The following is an 18,914-nucleotide window of genomic DNA, read 5'->3' on the forward strand; positions in this document are numbered from 1 at the left end:
AGCTTCCTCTCAGGCCATTGTTCTTGGGCAATCAATGAAATGACATCAGTGTGTGTATATTTGAGGGAGAGGGGGGCGACATACGGAAATGAATGGGAGGAGAGAGGAGGCTGTGGGAGGACGCCTATTTATTCTCCTACTGCAGCAGCATTTAAATCCCCCTTCTCCTCTTTTTATAATCGTAGGCTTGCCCCTGTCAGTCTGTGCGTGTTTTATCCATATTCCGAGTCCAGCTACTGAATGCCTGTCTAGAAACTTGTGACAAACACCTGTATGAGAAAAGGAATTCTGAGTGCGCCGTCTTTACGGTAAGGCCTGCTTGTTGATCCCGCCCCCCTTTGATAGAAAACTCGGTGATGTCGCTTCGTCTTTAACGAGCTTGACCCAGAACCCAGGGAAGGAGGGGAAAAAGAGGGGAGAAAACACCAAATAAACGGAATAGTCTGGAAGGGGTCGGGACAGGCGTTCAACGAGCAAGGTAAGTTAATTCATAAATGTCACCAGAGGGTGGATAAAGCAACGGCCGTGGGTTTTTTCCCCCACAGATACTGGGTGCACTGCAGCGTTGGCAAGGAGTGGTCACATCATCGATATAGGCTAACGTTAGCTAACAATGCTAACGTTAAAAGTTCACACCGCGACCCCGCGGTTCCGTTGCTCACCGTGCACACTGGTATATCTTATTCAAAAGAGCTCGTGACACCGACGGTTTTACCCGATAATAACGTCTAAATTATCTTTTAAAACGCCGCTTAGCCAAACACACGCTAACTTGCGGCTAATCTGTGTTTGCTATGCTAGCGCCAGCCTGGCTCTCGGTCGGTTATGTGGGTTATTGTGATGCTAACGTAGCGAGACAGACAAACCAGGTCATGCGGGTGCTGAGCGAACATTCTGGACAACTGGGCTGATTTGATCTCAAACATTGTCATTTAAGTGGACGGTAGCGTTAGCACAAGCACAGTTACTCAATGCTCCACTGCTCTTTGTTCGCGAGAGTCATTTTATACCCACGTCGTGTTGTCACTGCCTCTGTGTTTTAGCTGCCATAGATTGCTATGCTACGTTAGCAAGTCAGTTGACGACAGTCTGGGGGGGTTTGCTGGATCAGGGAGATGCTAACTGTTAGCTGCAGATAGGGAGATGTCCACACCTCGACTGTTACCGGTGGTGTGGTTTAAGGTAACTGTAAACCTCGCAACTAGTTTGACAACATATGTACATGTTGAGCCTGTTTTGTGTATTTGAGTCTAAAAAGGGTGGTGGTCCTCCAGTTGTAGTCTGTCACACGGGCTGGGAAGTTGAGTTTGTCCGCTTGTGAACCTGTTCGGTGGGTCCTGTGTGAACTTGTTGTGGTAGGAAAATGCCAGGGTGGGGACAACTTAACTGTCGATTTGAGTGTGAGAACAAATAAACTTGCTTTTCCCTTTGTAAACGTTGGTTCCATGCAGGTGTGTGTGTATATGTATGTATGTATATGTGTATATATATATATATATATATATATATATATATATATGCGCGCGCAAGTGATTTCCCTGGGGCCTTTAGGACTGTCCTGGATTATGTGTACACAGTATCTATGTAGGTACCAGTGGGTCTGGGATGTAGGTGGTTTAATGTGCTGCAGGAGCCACCACTAATAACACCAGCTGAGCTGTGCCTGTGAACACCCTGAGTCTTTCCTCACTACTTTAAAGTCACTGTTTAATTGTTGATACATGCTCCCAACTGCAAGCGTGTCTGCTCTCTTGAGGTGTGCAGGTTAATCCACAAAGGGCCTAACTTGTGTGTGTCTACGTATGTGCGTGCACCTTAACATCATGTGTGTATGTGTTGGGAGGTAAGTGGATTAGCGGGCTAAAGCTTCAATCCCATTACAAGCCACGCTCGGTTTAAACCAACGCACGTGACGTCACAATGACTTATCAGCTATAACTGCAGTGTCTGTTACCCTGAGACGCAAGAACAGATGTGCTTTTTTTTTTTTGACTGTGAATGTGTTGTTTCAGTGGTAGTTTTGGCTGCTGATGGCAGGTGTAGGCGCTTATTTCATTAACCAGAGTATCATTAAGTGGACAAAGGCTGCACTGTTGGCTACATGTGCACAGGATCACAGATGTCTTCTGACGGGGTTGAGTCATGCTGACTGATGGCTGCAGAATCAGATGGCGATATGTGGCTTGTGGTATGTCAGGGCTCGATCAGATGTTTGAGGGCTGTGTGCATGTTGTTGACCTCAAGGCACTGACTGACATCTTGACCATTTGTTGGCGTCATGTTTGGGACAGCAGAACGTAAGTCTTTCTTTGTGCACATTTGTTTCCTCACCCTTTTTTAGAGCTTTTAAAAACATAATGCTTTCGCTGCTTTTACATGTCTAAATGTACATTTATAGTGAATGAAGGATCAGCATGTATGACTAAAATGGTTCATGCCATTCATAGTTTATTATGATCTATTTTTTCACTGCTTTTCTAAAGATAATGAATATGGTAGAGGAGTAAGAAAAACAAGAAATATTCACATTTGAGACATTGAAACCAGTGAATATTCCCTATATGTGCTTCGAATAATTTGTTGTATCATTAACCAGTTATCAAAATTGAAGAATATGAGGATTCAGCAGTTAAACTATGGGAACAAACTGAATAACTTACTAAAAGAAAGCTATTCGGCCACGCAGGTTCACAAAGATTGCTTCTGAAAGCAGAACAGAAAACAGTAGGTGGAGAACAATATTAGCAAAATGGGAAGTGTTTTGTGGTCGTGTGATCGACATATCGACCATGGGGGGTTTTCACCTCAAAGACTTCCTCCAACCGTCAGTAGGTTGTTTATTGGAGTGTATATCCTATAGGCTCCTGTGGTTTTGTGTACAAGTGGCTCTGTTGAGGAAAATGTTTTTTGGTGAGCTTAAGTAACCACCGCGTCCCTCTACTCATCTCTGATGTCGAATTCATAACATCCTGTTTCTCAGGAAGTGGGTTAGAGGGGGGAGGGGAGTGGCAATGGGAGAGCAGTGATTGTTTTCATTGTTCAGCGAAACTCACCGGTGACTTTCAAGGCCAAAACTAACAGCTGTGAAAGGGGAATACGGGTGGAGAACAGAAGTCAGGAGGGGGTAAAGAGCGCCGTTAACTCGACCCCCTCCAGACGCATACAAACACAGATGTACGCTCACTCAAATGTGTCTAATAATATCCTCCTGGCCCGCCGTTGCACAAACTACTTATTGTTACACCAAGCTCCCAGACTGACAGCTGCAAATTCCCTCCTTTGACTGTGGTTAAAACACACACACTTAGAATTACATCCGCAAGTACACATGCCAAGAAATATCAATCACAGTTTATAATATATCTAGCGTGAATGACAGTTGCACTCATTAGTGAAATACGATAGCGGTTAGCATGGTTAAACATGTTTATTCGCTCCGTCTTGAGATTAGATGAGGAGCAAGGCAGTGTTTACAGAAGACATTAAAATAAATAGTTGGTCCTTCTGTGTTTTGGGTATTTGCCGCCAGTGAACTGCCTTATAATTATGCGACAGTATGGTAAACACAAACCTCTAAAGGATCATTTGCCAGTGTCCTGTTACGGTCGCTTTATAGTGGGTGGGCCGCTGTGCTGAATTGGCAGGAGACAATACTAGGAATGCAACATTATCTTTTATTTCGCATTCCTTTCCTTATCTCTACCCCCTCGTTTGCTCCAGATGACACTCTCCTTGTGCGTATTTCACTGCCCGTCTTCCGCCTTGCTTTATTTGTTGGCAGCTCTTACTCTGTTCGTCCCCGTCTGTCTCGTGGATAATATCAGCCCTGTCCTGGCTATGACCATATATAGGCATGTGTGGTACAGGACAGCAGTGTGTGATATGTTCAGGTGGGAGGTTATAGCTCCGGGGCTCCTCAGCCACTATGCAAAGGATAGTGTGAGTGTGTATGTGACGTAATTTTATCCCGTCAGTCGGCTTTTTTCTGCGAATACAAATCCTGGTTTTGGTTCCGAGTAATTCCTTTGTCTTGTGAAATAGATTTCAGCCACTCCTTGTTTTCTCATCAGGCCATCCCACTTTCCTCCCTTTTTTCCCACACTGGGAACACCCCAAGCTGGGTTTCTTTCATGTAACAAATGGTATACGTGCGTGGGACTGTGCGTTAGTCATTAATTTAACAGACGTATCGGAACAGATTCGGCCTCTCCAGGCTTCATTTAAACAGTTAAAGGGTGTCGTAATAGTCTGTCGCTCAAACGGTGATTTCACCACGTCTGTCCTTTCTTTTTCTTGTTTGCACAATCTAATGCAGGTGAAACTGAGTCATTCATCACCACCTCTCCACTTGATCTCATTACACCAATGCTTGTTAAGTTTCTACCTGTCGTTCACACAAACACCTGCTGCCTGAAATGTAAATGCAGGTCCCTGTTTGTTGGCCAAATCTCTATGGAATTTCCCTCCAGATCGTCAGAGGAGTGTGTCTGTGCATGTTGGTAGGACAGACAGGCAGGCATTGAGAAACTTCAATTTGGTTGCCCCCCCCCCCCCCCCCCCCCCCCCCCCCCCGCCTTGTCCAACCGGTCTTGCAGGTGTGTGTGGGTGACAATGCCTGTGTTTATTCACCTTTCAAAGCAGGGCTGGTGGGGAGCCGGGCTGCTGCAGTAGAGGGTGTATCAACAGATAAGAGGATCTGATTCTACACTTGTTTGGCTCTGCTATAACAATGTCTTTCTCTCAGAGCACAGCCAAGATAACAAAGAGACGTGGGGGGAGGGGGGAAAAAGCCAGTATAGTTGAGTGAACAAGAGTAGAGGACTGACAGAGTTGTGCCAGAGTTAGATGAAGACTGATTAGAGAGGAAAGGCTGGAGGAAAAACCTGAAGGAGAGGAAAATAATGAGTTTTATAAGAGAAGATATGGTTCTTGAAGGATGTTACTATCTCTGAAACCCCTTTTCTCTTTATGCTGAAAAGAGTCTGGCCCAGAAAGAGCTGCCGGTTGGTCAGTCACTTCCCAGTGTATGCAGGCCTATGTTGAGTAAATACAGGGTGTGTCTAAAGGCTGAACCTACTGTATGCCTCTGTCTCTTGCTGGGCTTTTTCAGCTCACAGAGCAAACACAATCCCATTGACACACTTGTACGGTATTCTCACCATGTTGCTGTTTTTCAAACCGAGGTGCCTTCGTTCTTCACCAAAACATTTCTCCCCCTTTCTCCTTATTTACTCTCCTCCCTGTCCTTCTCTCTCTGCAGTCCATTCCTCCCTGTTTCTGGGCTCGGTGGTTCGGTGACCTTCTTCCCATGAGCAACTAGAGCTCAACCTCTGACCTTGGCGTGATCGTTCACATCTACTACCAAACAACGCCCACAGGGGAAGGTGTGTATATCTGTTTTTCTCAGAAATGAGCTTCGAGAGTGTGTCTGTGCTTGAATTGTAAGGTATGCTGCCTTGTATTGGATGTTGTGATCTTAAGCTTTCTCCACAAAGTATAACGGATTCTTCTCCATGTGAAACGGGCCCCATCCTCAGTAGATATGTGTATCACCATAAATTGGTGTTTTTAATTCATGAAGTATGGAAAATCCTCCTACATTTCCCCCACGACTTTGAACGCTACATTAATTGTATGTCCATGAAATAAACATATGCCAGCGAGGCACCCCACATTTTCTTAAAAGTATTCTTGGATTCCAAAAACCTCTTTTGGTCCGCCGTTTGTATTTAAGGAAGTATTTCCTGTTGTGGAGTCTGAGAAGGTGAAAAGCCCAGAGGACTCCTAACTTTATTGATCTGCATGCATGGGATGGTGATATTGACCAATGTAACGCTAAAGCTATCTCCATATTATGATGATCAATATGTTGCAATATTAATGATCAATGCAATAACCAGGGTTTTAAAGACTCCGCTGCCTCCATCGTCACCGCCTCCTACGGCAGCGTTTTTACCGACCCAAAATTGACAGAATCACGTGTCATAAATTCATCTTTGGTTCATTATTCTGCTGTATTTTCCTCTCACATGATGCCACCCTGGGATGGTTTCACTGTTGCACTTACAGTTGAGTGATGCAAACCACACTCTTTTTGTGATACAATGCTGACACTTTTTCCCAAAGGAAGCTTGAAGTTTGAGCAAGTCGGCGATATGGGGTATAAAAACCTGAACGAAATGAGTCATGACACTATGCCAGGATTTCAAAGGAGTACACGTCGGACACAAGAGCCCAGTGTAATTGGGGATGTTTTGTGTCTGAGATTGAGCCAGAAACGATGTCTTTACAGTTGTGACTGCTGTATATTCATTATTGAGTTCAAAGGAAGTATTGTGCAAGCCGCACAGTGCCGGCCAAGAAGGCGTCTCGACAGTAATCGCCAAACAAAGCAGATGTGGTGAAATAACTCCTCCCACTTAATATCAGCCCCAAAAAAATCGTGTGTGTGAGAGTGAGAGGCTGTATGGATGTCTGTGTGTGTGGATGTTTGTAACGCTCTCCCCTTGGGGCCGTGTAGTGTGTATGGAGCAGCGTGAGAGCGCAGCCGCTCTGCTGGAGTCTGTCAGGGAGCAGGAGGTGCAGTTTGAACAGCTGACCAGGGCACTGGAGGAGGAGAGGAGGAGAGTCGGCCTCCCTGCCACCAGCCCCTCTGCCCTGGGTCACCTCCTTCCTCACACACAGGTAACACTCCCCAATAAACATCCCAGTCCAGAGTCCCCCCCCCCCCCCCCCCCCATCTTTCAATTAACATCCAATCCATGGATCACCATTTTTCTTTCATCCAATCCTGAAAGTTGTCTCCCTCCATCATTCATCCCTTCCGCCGCCTGCTTCCTCTCCGCCACGCTCGGCCAGTCGGTGTGTGTTTGCTTGTGTCGCTGAAGTCGTTCAGCCATCGTCCGCCAACACAGTGCTTTCCTGCACATAGTTCCACTATTTCAACATGCCTGAGATGATCATCAAACATTTTCTGCATGCCTTCACTGTCGCTCACCGGATACCGGACACAAACATACACCCCTTTCAGTGGCCCCCGCTGTGGAATCTCAGTCATCCGCCTCTCTGTTCCAGCATGTCCTGACTCGTGTTATCAAGGGCAGTCATCTGTCCTGCATCCGTCATGCATGTGTCTCACAGTCCTTCATCAAAAAATGTTGTCTTTATTTTCATTTAAATCCTGTATCAAGTGCTTTCATCTTTTTGTGTGTTGACCATCCATGATATTGCAAGCTCCTTTATGAAATTGTTTTTAAGATATCACTGCTATGTGTTATGTTTCTGCTGCATTATATCTGCCTTAAAGCCCATTTGCTTTGATCTGCAAGGAGAACTAAAACCAGACATTTCATTATTGTATCCAGTTTCTCAATTGAGTTCATTATATCATTATATAAATCTGTTTTGTAGTTGAAGACCAGCTTTCCTGTATTGAGAGTTTAAAGGCTCTTACTCTGCTTTTTTTTTGTTTAGAGTTATTTCCTCGATGGGGCTTTATTGTTGCCTTCTTGTCCTATTCTGTTGTCTCTACCAAAAGACTTGACAAACGGAGACCAGTCAGCTTCCATTAGGTGCCGATAGGCTTTGGAGAGCAGTTAAAGCAAACCCATTATCAGCGTTTTATTCATGGTTTGACATTAAAGCACAATCTCCAGCCCTTGGCGTTGTACGCTGACTGAGTAGAATAGTTTGAAATCTTTTCCTTTCATTAAGGGCCTACTGACATTGGCTATCTTATGTTTTGTCTCTTTGAATCCTTGGACGTGATTAGTATGTGGCAGCTGGAGGACGAACGCTAAGAAATCAATCATCTGTGTTTTTGGCCTTGTGCTAACTATGCATGTTTAAAAAGATATGACTGCTGATGAAGATACTCGCGCTTTGTCCGCCTCACAGTCTGCGCTTTTATCTGAGACCATGACGGAGTTGTTGGTAAATGAGGTGGCATTATAGGAAGAACCAGCTGTAGAGGAAGTGAGCCCTGCTTGTTGTAAAAGTACACTTCCACTTCCCATTCCGTTCCAATAGCAGCTCTGCCTCCCCATGGACATAATCTAAAGTGCAGTATGACGTACTACTGCAAATGGAGTTGTTGTTTGATAAGCTTCACAGCGTTTTGTATTGGGCATAACGGTACACAGAAGTCGGGGTTCGGTTCATACTTTGGTTATGCACTACGTGCATCAATCTACATGCAGTGTATTCTGCATGAGGCTGCGTGCACCGGATCGTGAGCCTCTTATTGTGACAATTCGACACAAATTCACCAACCGTTATTCGTGGCAAAGAAATACTGAAACTGATGGTAAGATGTGAGGAGCAGGCGTTGCTGGGAAAGACTTCCAGAGTATCCCAATTATGCAGAATTCCCGTGTGATTCAGCTCGAGGCTATTGCTGATAACTGAGGCAGTTAATGTTGCATGAGTGTTACTCGGGGTTAGCTAGAAAATGTTATACAGTGTGACAGTCATTGGTTATGTAACGGAATACAGCAGGAGGAAGTGGGGTGTGAGGATGAGTGGCTGCGCTCCAAAATGTCCTCCCTCATGTCTGGCAGTGATTCACAGACCATAAACATGCAGGGGCAGTTTGTCAGCAGCGAATGTGCTTATGCAGGAGTAATATCATCCGGGAGGTTTGAAGAATGTAGACGACCCCGGCTACTGGGTATCAGGCCTTCAACCTCACTTTTACTTGTTGTTTCAGCCAAACTGTATTATATTCATTATGTGTACAATATGTATATATCTCACATTTGTCTTTCTTTATCATCTCAGAACGGGCGTTTAGGGGATGCAGACATAGAACGACTGAAACTGACTGACTCATACATAAACAGCACACAGGTACGTGTTTGTATAGTTTATCGTGTCAATTTTTCTTGTATTTATAGCAGTAAGTGCCAGTGATTTGAAATATAACTGTGCGGTGTGCCTCTGCACTACAGTACAGGATGGTGGACCCAGCACACGGCGCTCTAGATGAGAGCTACACACCAGAGGACGACTCCCAGGAGGTGCACTCGGTCTTTTCTGACGAGGGACTCACACGGCGGCTGGACAATGGCGTAAGTGATGATGACTCATGAGCTGTGATTTCATCAGACATGAAGAAAAAAAATATATATATATATATGTTCAAGGATATGACACCCCTTGATAATCCTCTACCATGAACATATTTCGTTGCATCATCGCTCTCCCTTTTTAGATGAAGAAACCGATCTCGCGCACAGTCCTGCCCTCTGACTCGATGTCCATTGACGGGGGCTTGTCGGTGTCCGGTATGGGCGGCTACAGCGCCACACTGGACCGTCCTTACAGGCAGCCTGGACCAGCAGACTACCCCACAGCCACAGTGCCCAGAAACTACCACTATGCCCCTTCAGGGGGTTATGATGACTACCGGGGCGGCCCACCGTCCGAGGCTTACACTAGCCTGAGCAGGGGCTCACACATGGATGAGCGCTACAGGTACAACACCTCTCCGTAGGAGAGTGCTGTGACTGTTTTCTTGTGTGGCACATTTCATTGTGTTGTTTATACACAGGATGGGATCTCACTTTAACAACTTCTCTCATTCCCTTCTTCCCTCCCCCAGGCCAGTTGACGGCTACCGGACCCTGGACTCTGGCTACCGCGCCCCCAGCCGTCAGCAGCTTGACCCGTATGCAGCACAGCCCCAGGTGAGCCGGGGGATGAGGGCCTTGGGCTCAGCGCTGGAGGTGCGGTACGGCCAAGGCCCCGGCCACTACGGTCTGGAGGATGACCAGCGCAGTGTGGGATATGACGACTACGGCATGGGTCCTCCACCAATGCACCCTGGAGGCTACGGCACCATGCCGCACTTAGGGCCCGGCCCCGGGGGCATGGACAGACGGAGACTCAGGTATAACACTGAAACATTGCTGTGTTGTCATATCGTTCTTGTATGTGAGCAAACAAATGAATCAAACCAATGTTTCTCTCTTTATCTCCTCCTGCGACATGCAGGAGCTGTGAGGACACTTTGGATGGTGACGTTAGAGGAGGCGACCCTTATGCCTGGGGCGTTCCGATGACGATGGAGAGGGGGAGCATGGCGTCACTGGACAGCACACTGAGGAAGGCTCCTCCCGGTTCATGGAGACAGCCAGAGCTGCCAGAGGTCATCGCCATGTTGAACTACCGCCTGGACCCGGTCAAGACCAACGCTGCTGCATTCCTCCAACATCTCACATTCAAAAATGATAAGGTGACGCAATGGTCGCATTTAAATGTGTTTATAAATAACAAATCTGTATCTATTTGGCAAATCCTTAACGTGAGTTTTATCATTTTGTGCGTGCGTGTTGTAGGTAAAGTCGGACGTGCGTCGCCTGAAGGGCATCCCGTCCTTGGTGTCGATGCTGGACCATCCCAGCAAGGACGTGCACCACTCGGCCTGCGGAGCACTGAAGAACATTTCATACGGGCGAGACCACGACAACAAGATCGCCATCAAGAACTGCGATGGAGTGCCCGGACTGATCAGGTTACTGAGAAAGACCTGCGACCAGGACCTCACTGACACCATCACAGGTATCAACGTTGTATCATCATTTGTAGTTTGTTAAACTGTCTCTTATATCTGCCGTTAACAGTGTTTATTCTATCGTCCCAGGCACCTTGTGGAACCTCTCATCCCACGACTCGGTCAAGATGGAGATCGTGGACCACGCCCTGCACGCCCTCTCTGACGAGGTGGTCGTTCCTCACTCCGGCTGGGAGCAAGCGAGCAACGGAGGAGAGGAGAGCTGCAAACCACGCCATCTGGAGTGGGAGACCGCCTTGACCAACACTGCTGGCTGCCTTAGGTATGCAAGGGCATCAATGGACTGAGAGCATACAAAGTCAAAGAAGGAGAAAGGGAGACTATTTTGAGAGGAAAACGTGCAATTATGTGCTTAAACTTCTCCCTCTGTCCAACAGGAATGTGAGTTCAGAACGCAGCGAGGCCAGGCGAAAGCTGAGGGAATGCACGGGATTGGTGGATTCTCTCATGTACATTGTCCAATCACAGATCAACCGCAAAAATGTGGACAATAAGGTACCTGTTCACTTAAGTCGGATGACAGATTTTATCTTATGAATCCAAAACGCTTCTCTTCCTCCTGCCTCCGTCTTTGATCATCTCGTTCTTCTTCTCTTCCTGCAGTTGGTGGAGAACTGCGTCTGCCTCCTGAGGAACCTGTCCTATCACGTTCACCGCGAAGTCCCCGGCTACGAGCGCTTCGCCGAGACCACGCCCGTCAACCAGGGGCCGGCCCCCGCAACCAAGGGCGGCTGCTTTGGCTCTCGAAAGGGAAAAGGTCAGTGTCCCACAGCTCCGAGTCGTGTGTCCACGAGATGTTGAGCGATGGGTAGCTGCTGGTGGCTGTGAGCTTGTTGGTGGCGGAAGCACCTGTCGCTGTTTTTCACACTCTACACCTGTCTCCCTCCTTTTCCTCTTCTCTCTCTCCTCCCTCCTCCCTCTCACCCTCCCCCCTCATCTTTCTTCCAACCCTCCTTCATTTCGTCCTTTCTCTCTGCTATGTTTAGATGAGTGGTTTTCAAAAGGTAAGATTCTCCTCATGGTGTCTGTGAGCTTTTGAAAGTATTGACCACTCTATCATTACTCATTAATGCGTTGCTAGAGAAATATTAAATTCACGTTCAGTTCATGAGCATGATGCATGTTCACGGTGTTTGTTCCACTGGTTGCATGGTCGCACTGAGGATAACTGCCTGCTCATCCCAACCAGCGTCACATCGTCACTGTTGTTTCCTCAGTTCAGTCTTTCATGTTCGCTCCTTTTCTTCTTTGATTTCTCGCTGCAGCAAAGAAGGACAGCGATGATGGAAGTGGAGATCAGGTCGACATTCCAAAGAGGACAACACCCGCCAAAGGTGTGCATGTCTCTCTTTTTCCTTCAAATCATTTAGAATTGATCAGATGAATTGATCTTGAATCTCGTCATGTCTTGTTTAGCAATGTTCCCACCGGGAAAACTGACAGCTCTTACATTTATTTGGGGTTGTTGGAGTTATTTGCTACTGCTAAACATTAATAACTAACATTAGTTCTCCTGTAAAAAGATAAGATCTTAGCTAAGAATGGGGAACCAGCTGAACATGTTGATACTTCCCCCTTTAACACTCACAATATGATCACGGTTTCAAACTAGTGGACACAATAGTAGGTAGTAGTTTCTGCTTTAAAATGTTTTCTAAGTGAGGCTACAAAATGTGTACGAATAGACAAATGCTGCCATTCAGTCACACAAACAGTTCAGGCTGGTGGAAGTAATAAGTAAATATAGCACAAATGTTGCTGTTTTTCAAACTGTAAATCTGAACCAACACCTCTTTCTCTCTGCGTGTCGCCTTCAGGTTACGAGCTGTTGTTCCAACCAGAGGTGGTTCGTGTTTACACATCGCTGCTCCGAGAGAGCAAGAACCCCTCGGTGCTCGAGGCCGCTGCCGGAGCCATCCAGAACCTGTGTGCTGGCCGATGGACTGTTAGTACCGCTTCTTAATAAACTGAACCTCTGCTGTTAGGGGGGGGGGGGGGGGAATATATTAGAAGTGTTTTCAGGTGACGTCTCGGTTTGAATGAGCATTTTGGGTCTATTAAAGTACATTTAATCGGATTAGCCAGTTGTGATAACTAAGGTCCACGGTTCTGTAACAAAAGCGATATTCATTGCTCCCTCTCTCTCTCTCTCTCTCTCTCTCTCTCTCTGCTTGCCTTCAGTATGGGCGGTATATCAGGGCCACTGTGCGCCTGGAGAAGGGTCTTCCCATGATGGCAGAGCTACTGGCTCACGGCAACGACCGCGTGGTTCGAGCAATGTCCGGAGCCTTGAGGAACCTCTCCATCGACAGACGCAACTGCCAACTGCTCGGTAAGGATGTCGTATTGTGCGTCCAAAATGAGCTACAAAATGCTCTCGAGTAACATATCTCAACTTCTCCAGTTATTCTAAAGATAATATTTCAAGCGTGTGCAAGTTTTCAGACTTGGATTTTGGGGTGTTTTGCATTTGTATCACTCCAGTCGCATATTCTCACCTCACTGCGTGTCACCTGCAGGTTTGCATGCAGTGCCTCACCTTGTGGCCAACCTGCCCGGAGGCCAGAGTCAGTCTGGGCGCGCTCTGTCAGAGGAGACGGTGGTGTCTGTACTGAGCACGCTCACCGAGGTGCTAGGCAACAGTGTGGAGGCAGCAAAGACCCTCCGAACCTCTCAGGGCATCGAGAGGCTGGTGCTCATCAACAAGGACGGGTACGTGTTTCAGAAACAGAAAAAAAAGCTCCTACATGTTGAGGAATGAAGCGTCTGATCCTTTTGTGAACTGGCCGTTTAAAAATATCTAGCGAATACTTTGGTAAACGTTTGGACGTACGTCTGTGTATCCGACAGCAAGCGCTCAGAGCGTGAGGTGCGTGGGGCCGGCCAGGTGCTGCAGCTCGTCTGGGCCCACAAAGAGCTGCGCAAGCCTCTCGAGAAGGACGGCTGGAAGAAGACGGACTTCATGTTGAACCTCGGCACCGCCAACGGCCCGAGCACCCGAGCCAACGGCACCTACGAGGACAGCACCACGCCGCTGCTGGACAGAGGTCGGTGTGCAAGGAACTCATTTGGAAACTTGTGAAGAGGAAGTGTAGAAAGTTGAGTGTGACTCTGTTTTGTTTCATTTTAGGGGAGAAGAGAGACATGATTCCACTAAATGACCTTGGCCCTGGTTAGTTAATTTATCATTACAGCTTTTAATAAAGACGCATTCATCATCATGATGAATCGCGGTGAGACGTTGTATTCCTTCTTTCTCATTCTTGTCGTCTTATTTCCTCAGAGGCCTACTCGACACTGGACCAGAGGGAGAGGAGACACACTCTGGATGACACCACAGACACTTTACCGGTACTTTAAATCTGTGCAGCGCTCACATGTCACATGTCATGTTGAATTGCTCACTTAACTACACTAACTCCTAATCTCCGGCTCCAATATGAGTATTTCCTGACTTTAACCCTTTTCCTTTGGCAGCTTTTTAAAAGCCTCACAATTACTGACATTTTTCTTTTCTTACACTCACTTCCTCTTCTCTCTTTCTCTGGTGGTCTCTCAGCGAGGGGTGTATGGGGGCAGGAAGGGCTCCTTGCCCCTGTTGGACTCCTACGATGGTTAGCCCCTCCCCCTCCCCTCTACCCCCTCTGCATGTAACAGCATGGTATGTCCAACTCACCTCTCGTCCTGCATGGACTCTATGAGCTCTGTTCCTTTTGGTATCTTTATAACCTCAGAGCGCCAGTGAAACCTGATCTATGATGGCGTACTGATGTTTAACTATACGACGCCCCAGTGTGATGTGTACATGCTAGTATAGTATGCTGCAAGGTGCTCCTGGTGCATTGTGGTCCGTATAGAGAGGAACCTAAAGCTGATGATGATTTAAATCCTCAATAAAAGCTTTTGTTTGTGCAGTAGTGTTGTCACAATACTTTGATACCAATGCTAATTGTAAACAAGAATAAAACACTCGTGTGATCAGTTTTCCACTCAATATAGTTGTCTTTTTACCTGCCAGAGTAAAGTCACTTTAGGAACGTAGTGTGTTGATACTATTGCCATGTTGTGAAATATTTGACTCTACTGAATTTTGCATTTTAGAACAGGATCCAAGTACTTTGCTGCTGCTCTGTCTTCTGCTGCTCGTGGTCTAGATGTGCGCTCCTGTGGCTCTGCAGAGTATTACAACAACATACGAGCCACAATAACATATACAGATTTAATGAATTAGATATTTGCAATCGTCTATTAAGTAACTTCCTAGTAGTTTGAGAATACGGATTAAACAGAAGATGAACGTGTTGACTGTATTTGGAGAAGTTAAACTGCGCTTCATTTAGTTTTAGGTTGTTTTATTGAACGTGTGGTTATTGTGACGGCACTACTGTGCACTTATACCAGACAGTCTTTGTGTTGCCCACATTAGATAATTCTTGTGTTCACATTTCGACTCTTGTTTTAATCGCCGTATTTTGCTCTGATCCTCCAGAAAAACTGATCGTGTGCATCACCCAGACTGGGCCGTCGCTGCCCTACCACTGCTACTGAGGAGAGAAGATCCAGATGCACAGACTCTCTCCCTCCCTCCCCCCTCCTCTCCTCCTCTCTTTCTCTCTCTCTATCACCACACCGATGGGGTTAGAAGATGAGAGTTGGCATCCAAAGAAAGTGGCCGTGTTGCAGGCAAACCATTTCATGCAACACACACGCGTACACACGCACGCACGCACACACACACACTTACACACTCTTACTTTTTACGAATTCATTCAATTGTAGCAACAGAAATGTATTCCGTTTTTAAATTATAACTCTCCTCCAAAGGCAATCACCTTTGTTGACAATCATTTGATTCCGGTGTTGTCACCCTGCTTGTTTTTCTTTTTTCTTGCTCTTGTCAACATTTCGGTAAATCTCGTCACGCCAACACCCGCATCCCGCTGATGAATTTGTACGTAGACGTCCATGTAGGGTATATACTGTATATAAAAAGAAAACGGGATGACTGCATTGGTTTTGGCTCATTTATTTAAATCGTCCCTTTACTGGGGTCGTTGGGAGGTTTGCCCTTTTTAGATTGAGAATGTTTATATCGGAGTTATTTTCCTGTCTAGAGTTATTTTCTCTCGGTTGGGATGAGCACAGGTGTAGACAAGAAAAGGGCGTGTGTGTATATTTGTCCTACAGTAAGCCTTTGTGTGTGTGTGTGTGTGTGTGTGGAAAATGAATATGGACCTTGGAGTGAGTGTGTGTTTGTGTGCGTGTGCACAGACCAGACCCATAAGACCACACGTTACTTATTTCATCCGTACATGTCGTCTGTTTTCATGGTGTGCTCCTACTCCTGTGATGAAGCTTTTGTTTTTGTTTTATCTACCAACTGCCTCTTTTTGTATTTTAAACCTTAATTTCCCCCCCAAGTGAAAGGAAAAATTACAATTTGAGTTGCCGTGTTTTGACTTTTAGCCAACGAGACCAGTACAACACATCAAACTTGGCACTGAAATGTGAAGCTGGGAACATTCTACACTACTAAACCAATACATGTTGGCGTTCTGCTTTAGAATTACTCGACTGTGAAAGGTTCACACTATAGAAACGACCTACTCAGCGGTTTATTCTTCGTTAAAGTAGCAAACACTTCAGGAGGGTCTTTCTGGAATAATCATCTCTTCTTTAAATCCTTTGAAATAATCACTACTTGCTGTTTTTAGTTTTTTTTACAATATAATAGTTGATATTGGCATTCCTGATGTGTCGTTTTAAAGAAAGCGGCTAAATATGGGAGACGTCTTCACTCAGAGACTCAACAGACCGATTGGGCAGAGATGCTGACGTTTAATTTAATTTGGGAGGTGGACGAAAAGCACATTTTTGTCTATGATCCATTTCTTTTTATCATTTCTTTCATATTTTTTCCACTTTCGTCAGGTTTGTGTGTATGTACGGGAGAGGTGGGAGAGCGCATTATGCAATTTGTTCAACTTGTTAGTTACAGTTTTAGTTAGTTTTTAAGGCAAAAGAGACCAATCATCTTTGTTTTTTTTTACTCTCCACACATAGTATATTTGTAATGTTGCCTATCCATGTCAAATTATGATGTACGATTCATACCTGCCTTGGCTCTGAGAAGTTGCTTTTTCAGTAAAGTCTGTAACTGGTAAAACTGTTTTTATAAATAAAGATCTTTTCTTAGACAAGATGTGGTGACTTGTGATTGATATGATTGTGTGGTGAGACTGCGGTATCATGTAGATAAACACGTCTAATTAAGGAGAGCCAGTCTGTCCGGTTTTGTAATTTCATCCCCTGTCTTGTTAAAGCAAAGGGCAAACATACAGACTTGACACAATGTCAGATATTCACTCTGTAACACCAATGTGCTCCATTTTGGATATATTTTTTTAGGCTCGTTTTCTGAGGTAATTTGTCACCACCAGACCTTTTTTAAACTCTCTACAAACGCATTCATCCCTCAACTTAAAGACTCCAAAACTGTGGTCAGCTTCATGTCGGCATTAAGCCGCTCAACTTTCAAACACGACGTACGCCTCGGCACAGTTAGACTGACGTTCTCAGCTTTGCTGTTGTCTCCGGTTACACATGCTGACAAGGAATAGCTGCCGTGCGTGCGCGTATGTGTTTGTCAGACTCCAAACATGTCGAAGGAACACACAAGGGTTGTGCGAGCAAAGTGTCAAGCCTTTTCCAGTATGCAACACATCTAAAATTCATCTCGCGCAGATGGAGAAGCAGCTGCTGGATCACGAGGGCTGTAAGTGCAGGTCAGGAGTGTGAAAGTTTGATATTCGTCAGGTTTATGAAGCGTATGCGTCAGCCTGTGACCTACAAAGTCACACAACTTCACTGAGTGCTTTCTAAATGATAAAGTGAATGCTGATGAACGATACACTACAGTTCTGTGTATGATGCAGGGCTGTAGCTGATGATCAAGACCGTGAGGATTATGTCTCATGGTTTTATTAGTTCATGTGAAAGTGCAATTATGGTCTTTCACAGGAAGTATTTTTAGAGGCTGGTCCAGTCGACAAACCGTAATATGGTTCTGATGATTATTTTTCCCAGATGTTTCATTGATGAGCTGCGGCAGAGGGATCATAGGACCCGAACACTTCCATTTGAATCACTTTAGGAAGGCATTTCTTCACGCCTGGTATCGAGAGAACAATACAGCGACAAATGCCTCCTGAAATGTACATTTGGGCGAGTGAGTATTGCTGTAAGAAAAAAATAAATATAGACAGATCCTTTAAGGTCGGCTCTGTAAAGTACGTTTCTCCTCGTTACTCAAAGTGTGGAGACTGGCTTTAAACAGCATTTAGACCATGTTGGAAAATGTATATTTATATATATACTGTATATGGAAAATCCAGATAAAACAGTGGAGAGTTGGAGGTACATTGGGGGTACCTTGACTCATGACCCCAGTGTATATGAAGCCTAAAGTGTATGTAGGTTAATAAGAATCCTAAAGCTGCACCTGCCACAGTGTCGTATTATTAGAGCTGCAATAAACACACATGTTATTTTGACCCCTTAAGCTGCTACAATCATATATCTGAGTGACAAGTGTGTGCGTGTGTGTCTGTGTTAGTCACTGAATGTGTGTAATGTTTGTAACACACACATGCACGCACCCTTCCTTAAATTTGAGCCCACCAAACGCAGCAGGTCCTCCCTCCCTCCCTCCCCGTGTCCTGTCATTTGGAGTCATATCTATTTAAGGCTCCACCGCTGTTCTTCATTTTCCTCTCAATTTCTCTCTCAAGCTCAAATAGAAGCAGCAACATTTGACTCCAGCGCCCAAGATCTGTGGGGGGGGTGAAACTGGAAAAGACCAAAGGAATATAACACATGCTCGGTGAGGAATTATTGTTGGGTGGAATTCAGCACAGCGAGTCCACTTTCGGGACAGCACCGGGTCAGTGGGGAACCACGCCACTGGGAGATTATGTGAGGCCTAAAGCTTTCCTCTCTATCATCCCAGGAGCTGATTTGTGGAGGAAAATGAGTCCAAACGGATCCGTTTAAGAGCAAAGGAACTGCTCAGTCTGTACTTGTGACTCATGGATTCCCTCGCTGTCCCTAGTCCGTCCTCTTCAAACTCAGATGACGAGCCCCCCGATCACACTCCAGCCTCGGAGTCCACCCGCCACACCTCCCACACCGGCAAGCAGGACGGGTTCAGCGACTTGAGCTACGGAGTCTTGGTGGCCTGGGACCACCTCAGGCCCTTCATCCCCTTCTTCCTCATCAGCTTCATGGTCGTGGTCCTCGTCTACCTGATGCAGGCCATCATCTTCGGGGGGCCCTTCAAGGA

The 18,914-nt window shown here is 45.9% G+C and overlaps 1 protein-coding gene across 4 annotated transcripts; it reads left to right on the top strand.

Annotated features, from left to right (window-relative positions):
• Positions 1 to 321: 321 nt before the first annotated feature.
• LOC142962710 (catenin delta-1-like) lies at positions 322 to 16,773 on the top strand. Of its 4 annotated transcripts, XM_076103330.1 has the most exons (22): positions 322 to 478; positions 5,261 to 5,384; positions 6,521 to 6,684; positions 8,779 to 8,847; positions 8,949 to 9,068; positions 9,212 to 9,474; positions 9,602 to 9,889; positions 9,994 to 10,234; positions 10,338 to 10,560; positions 10,643 to 10,835; positions 10,951 to 11,068; positions 11,177 to 11,330; positions 11,560 to 11,577; positions 11,839 to 11,907; positions 12,391 to 12,518; positions 12,755 to 12,905; positions 13,093 to 13,285; positions 13,424 to 13,620; positions 13,704 to 13,745; positions 13,857 to 13,924; positions 14,133 to 14,234; positions 15,063 to 16,773. In XM_076103330.1, the coding sequence occupies exons 3-21, from the start codon at positions 6,526 to 6,528 to the stop codon at positions 14,190 to 14,192; spliced, it is 2,754 nt and encodes a 917-aa protein (XP_075959445.1). In that variant the 5' UTR covers positions 322 to 478; positions 5,261 to 5,384; positions 6,521 to 6,525; the 3' UTR covers positions 14,193 to 14,234; positions 15,063 to 16,773. The 4 variants fall into 4 exon arrangements, with proteins under 4 accessions (XP_075959445.1, XP_075959447.1, XP_075959446.1 ...); XM_076103332.1 differs by lacking the exon at positions 14,133 to 14,234; XM_076103331.1 differs by lacking the exon at positions 11,560 to 11,577.
• Positions 16,774 to 18,914: the final 2,141 nt, after the last annotated feature.

This window comes from Anarhichas minor, unplaced genomic scaffold (assembly GCF_050575085.1).
Source record: "Anarhichas minor isolate MPS153535 unplaced genomic scaffold, ASM5057508v1 ptg000028l, whole genome shotgun sequence".
NCBI lineage: Eukaryota > Metazoa > Chordata > Actinopteri > Perciformes > Anarhichadidae > Anarhichas > Anarhichas minor.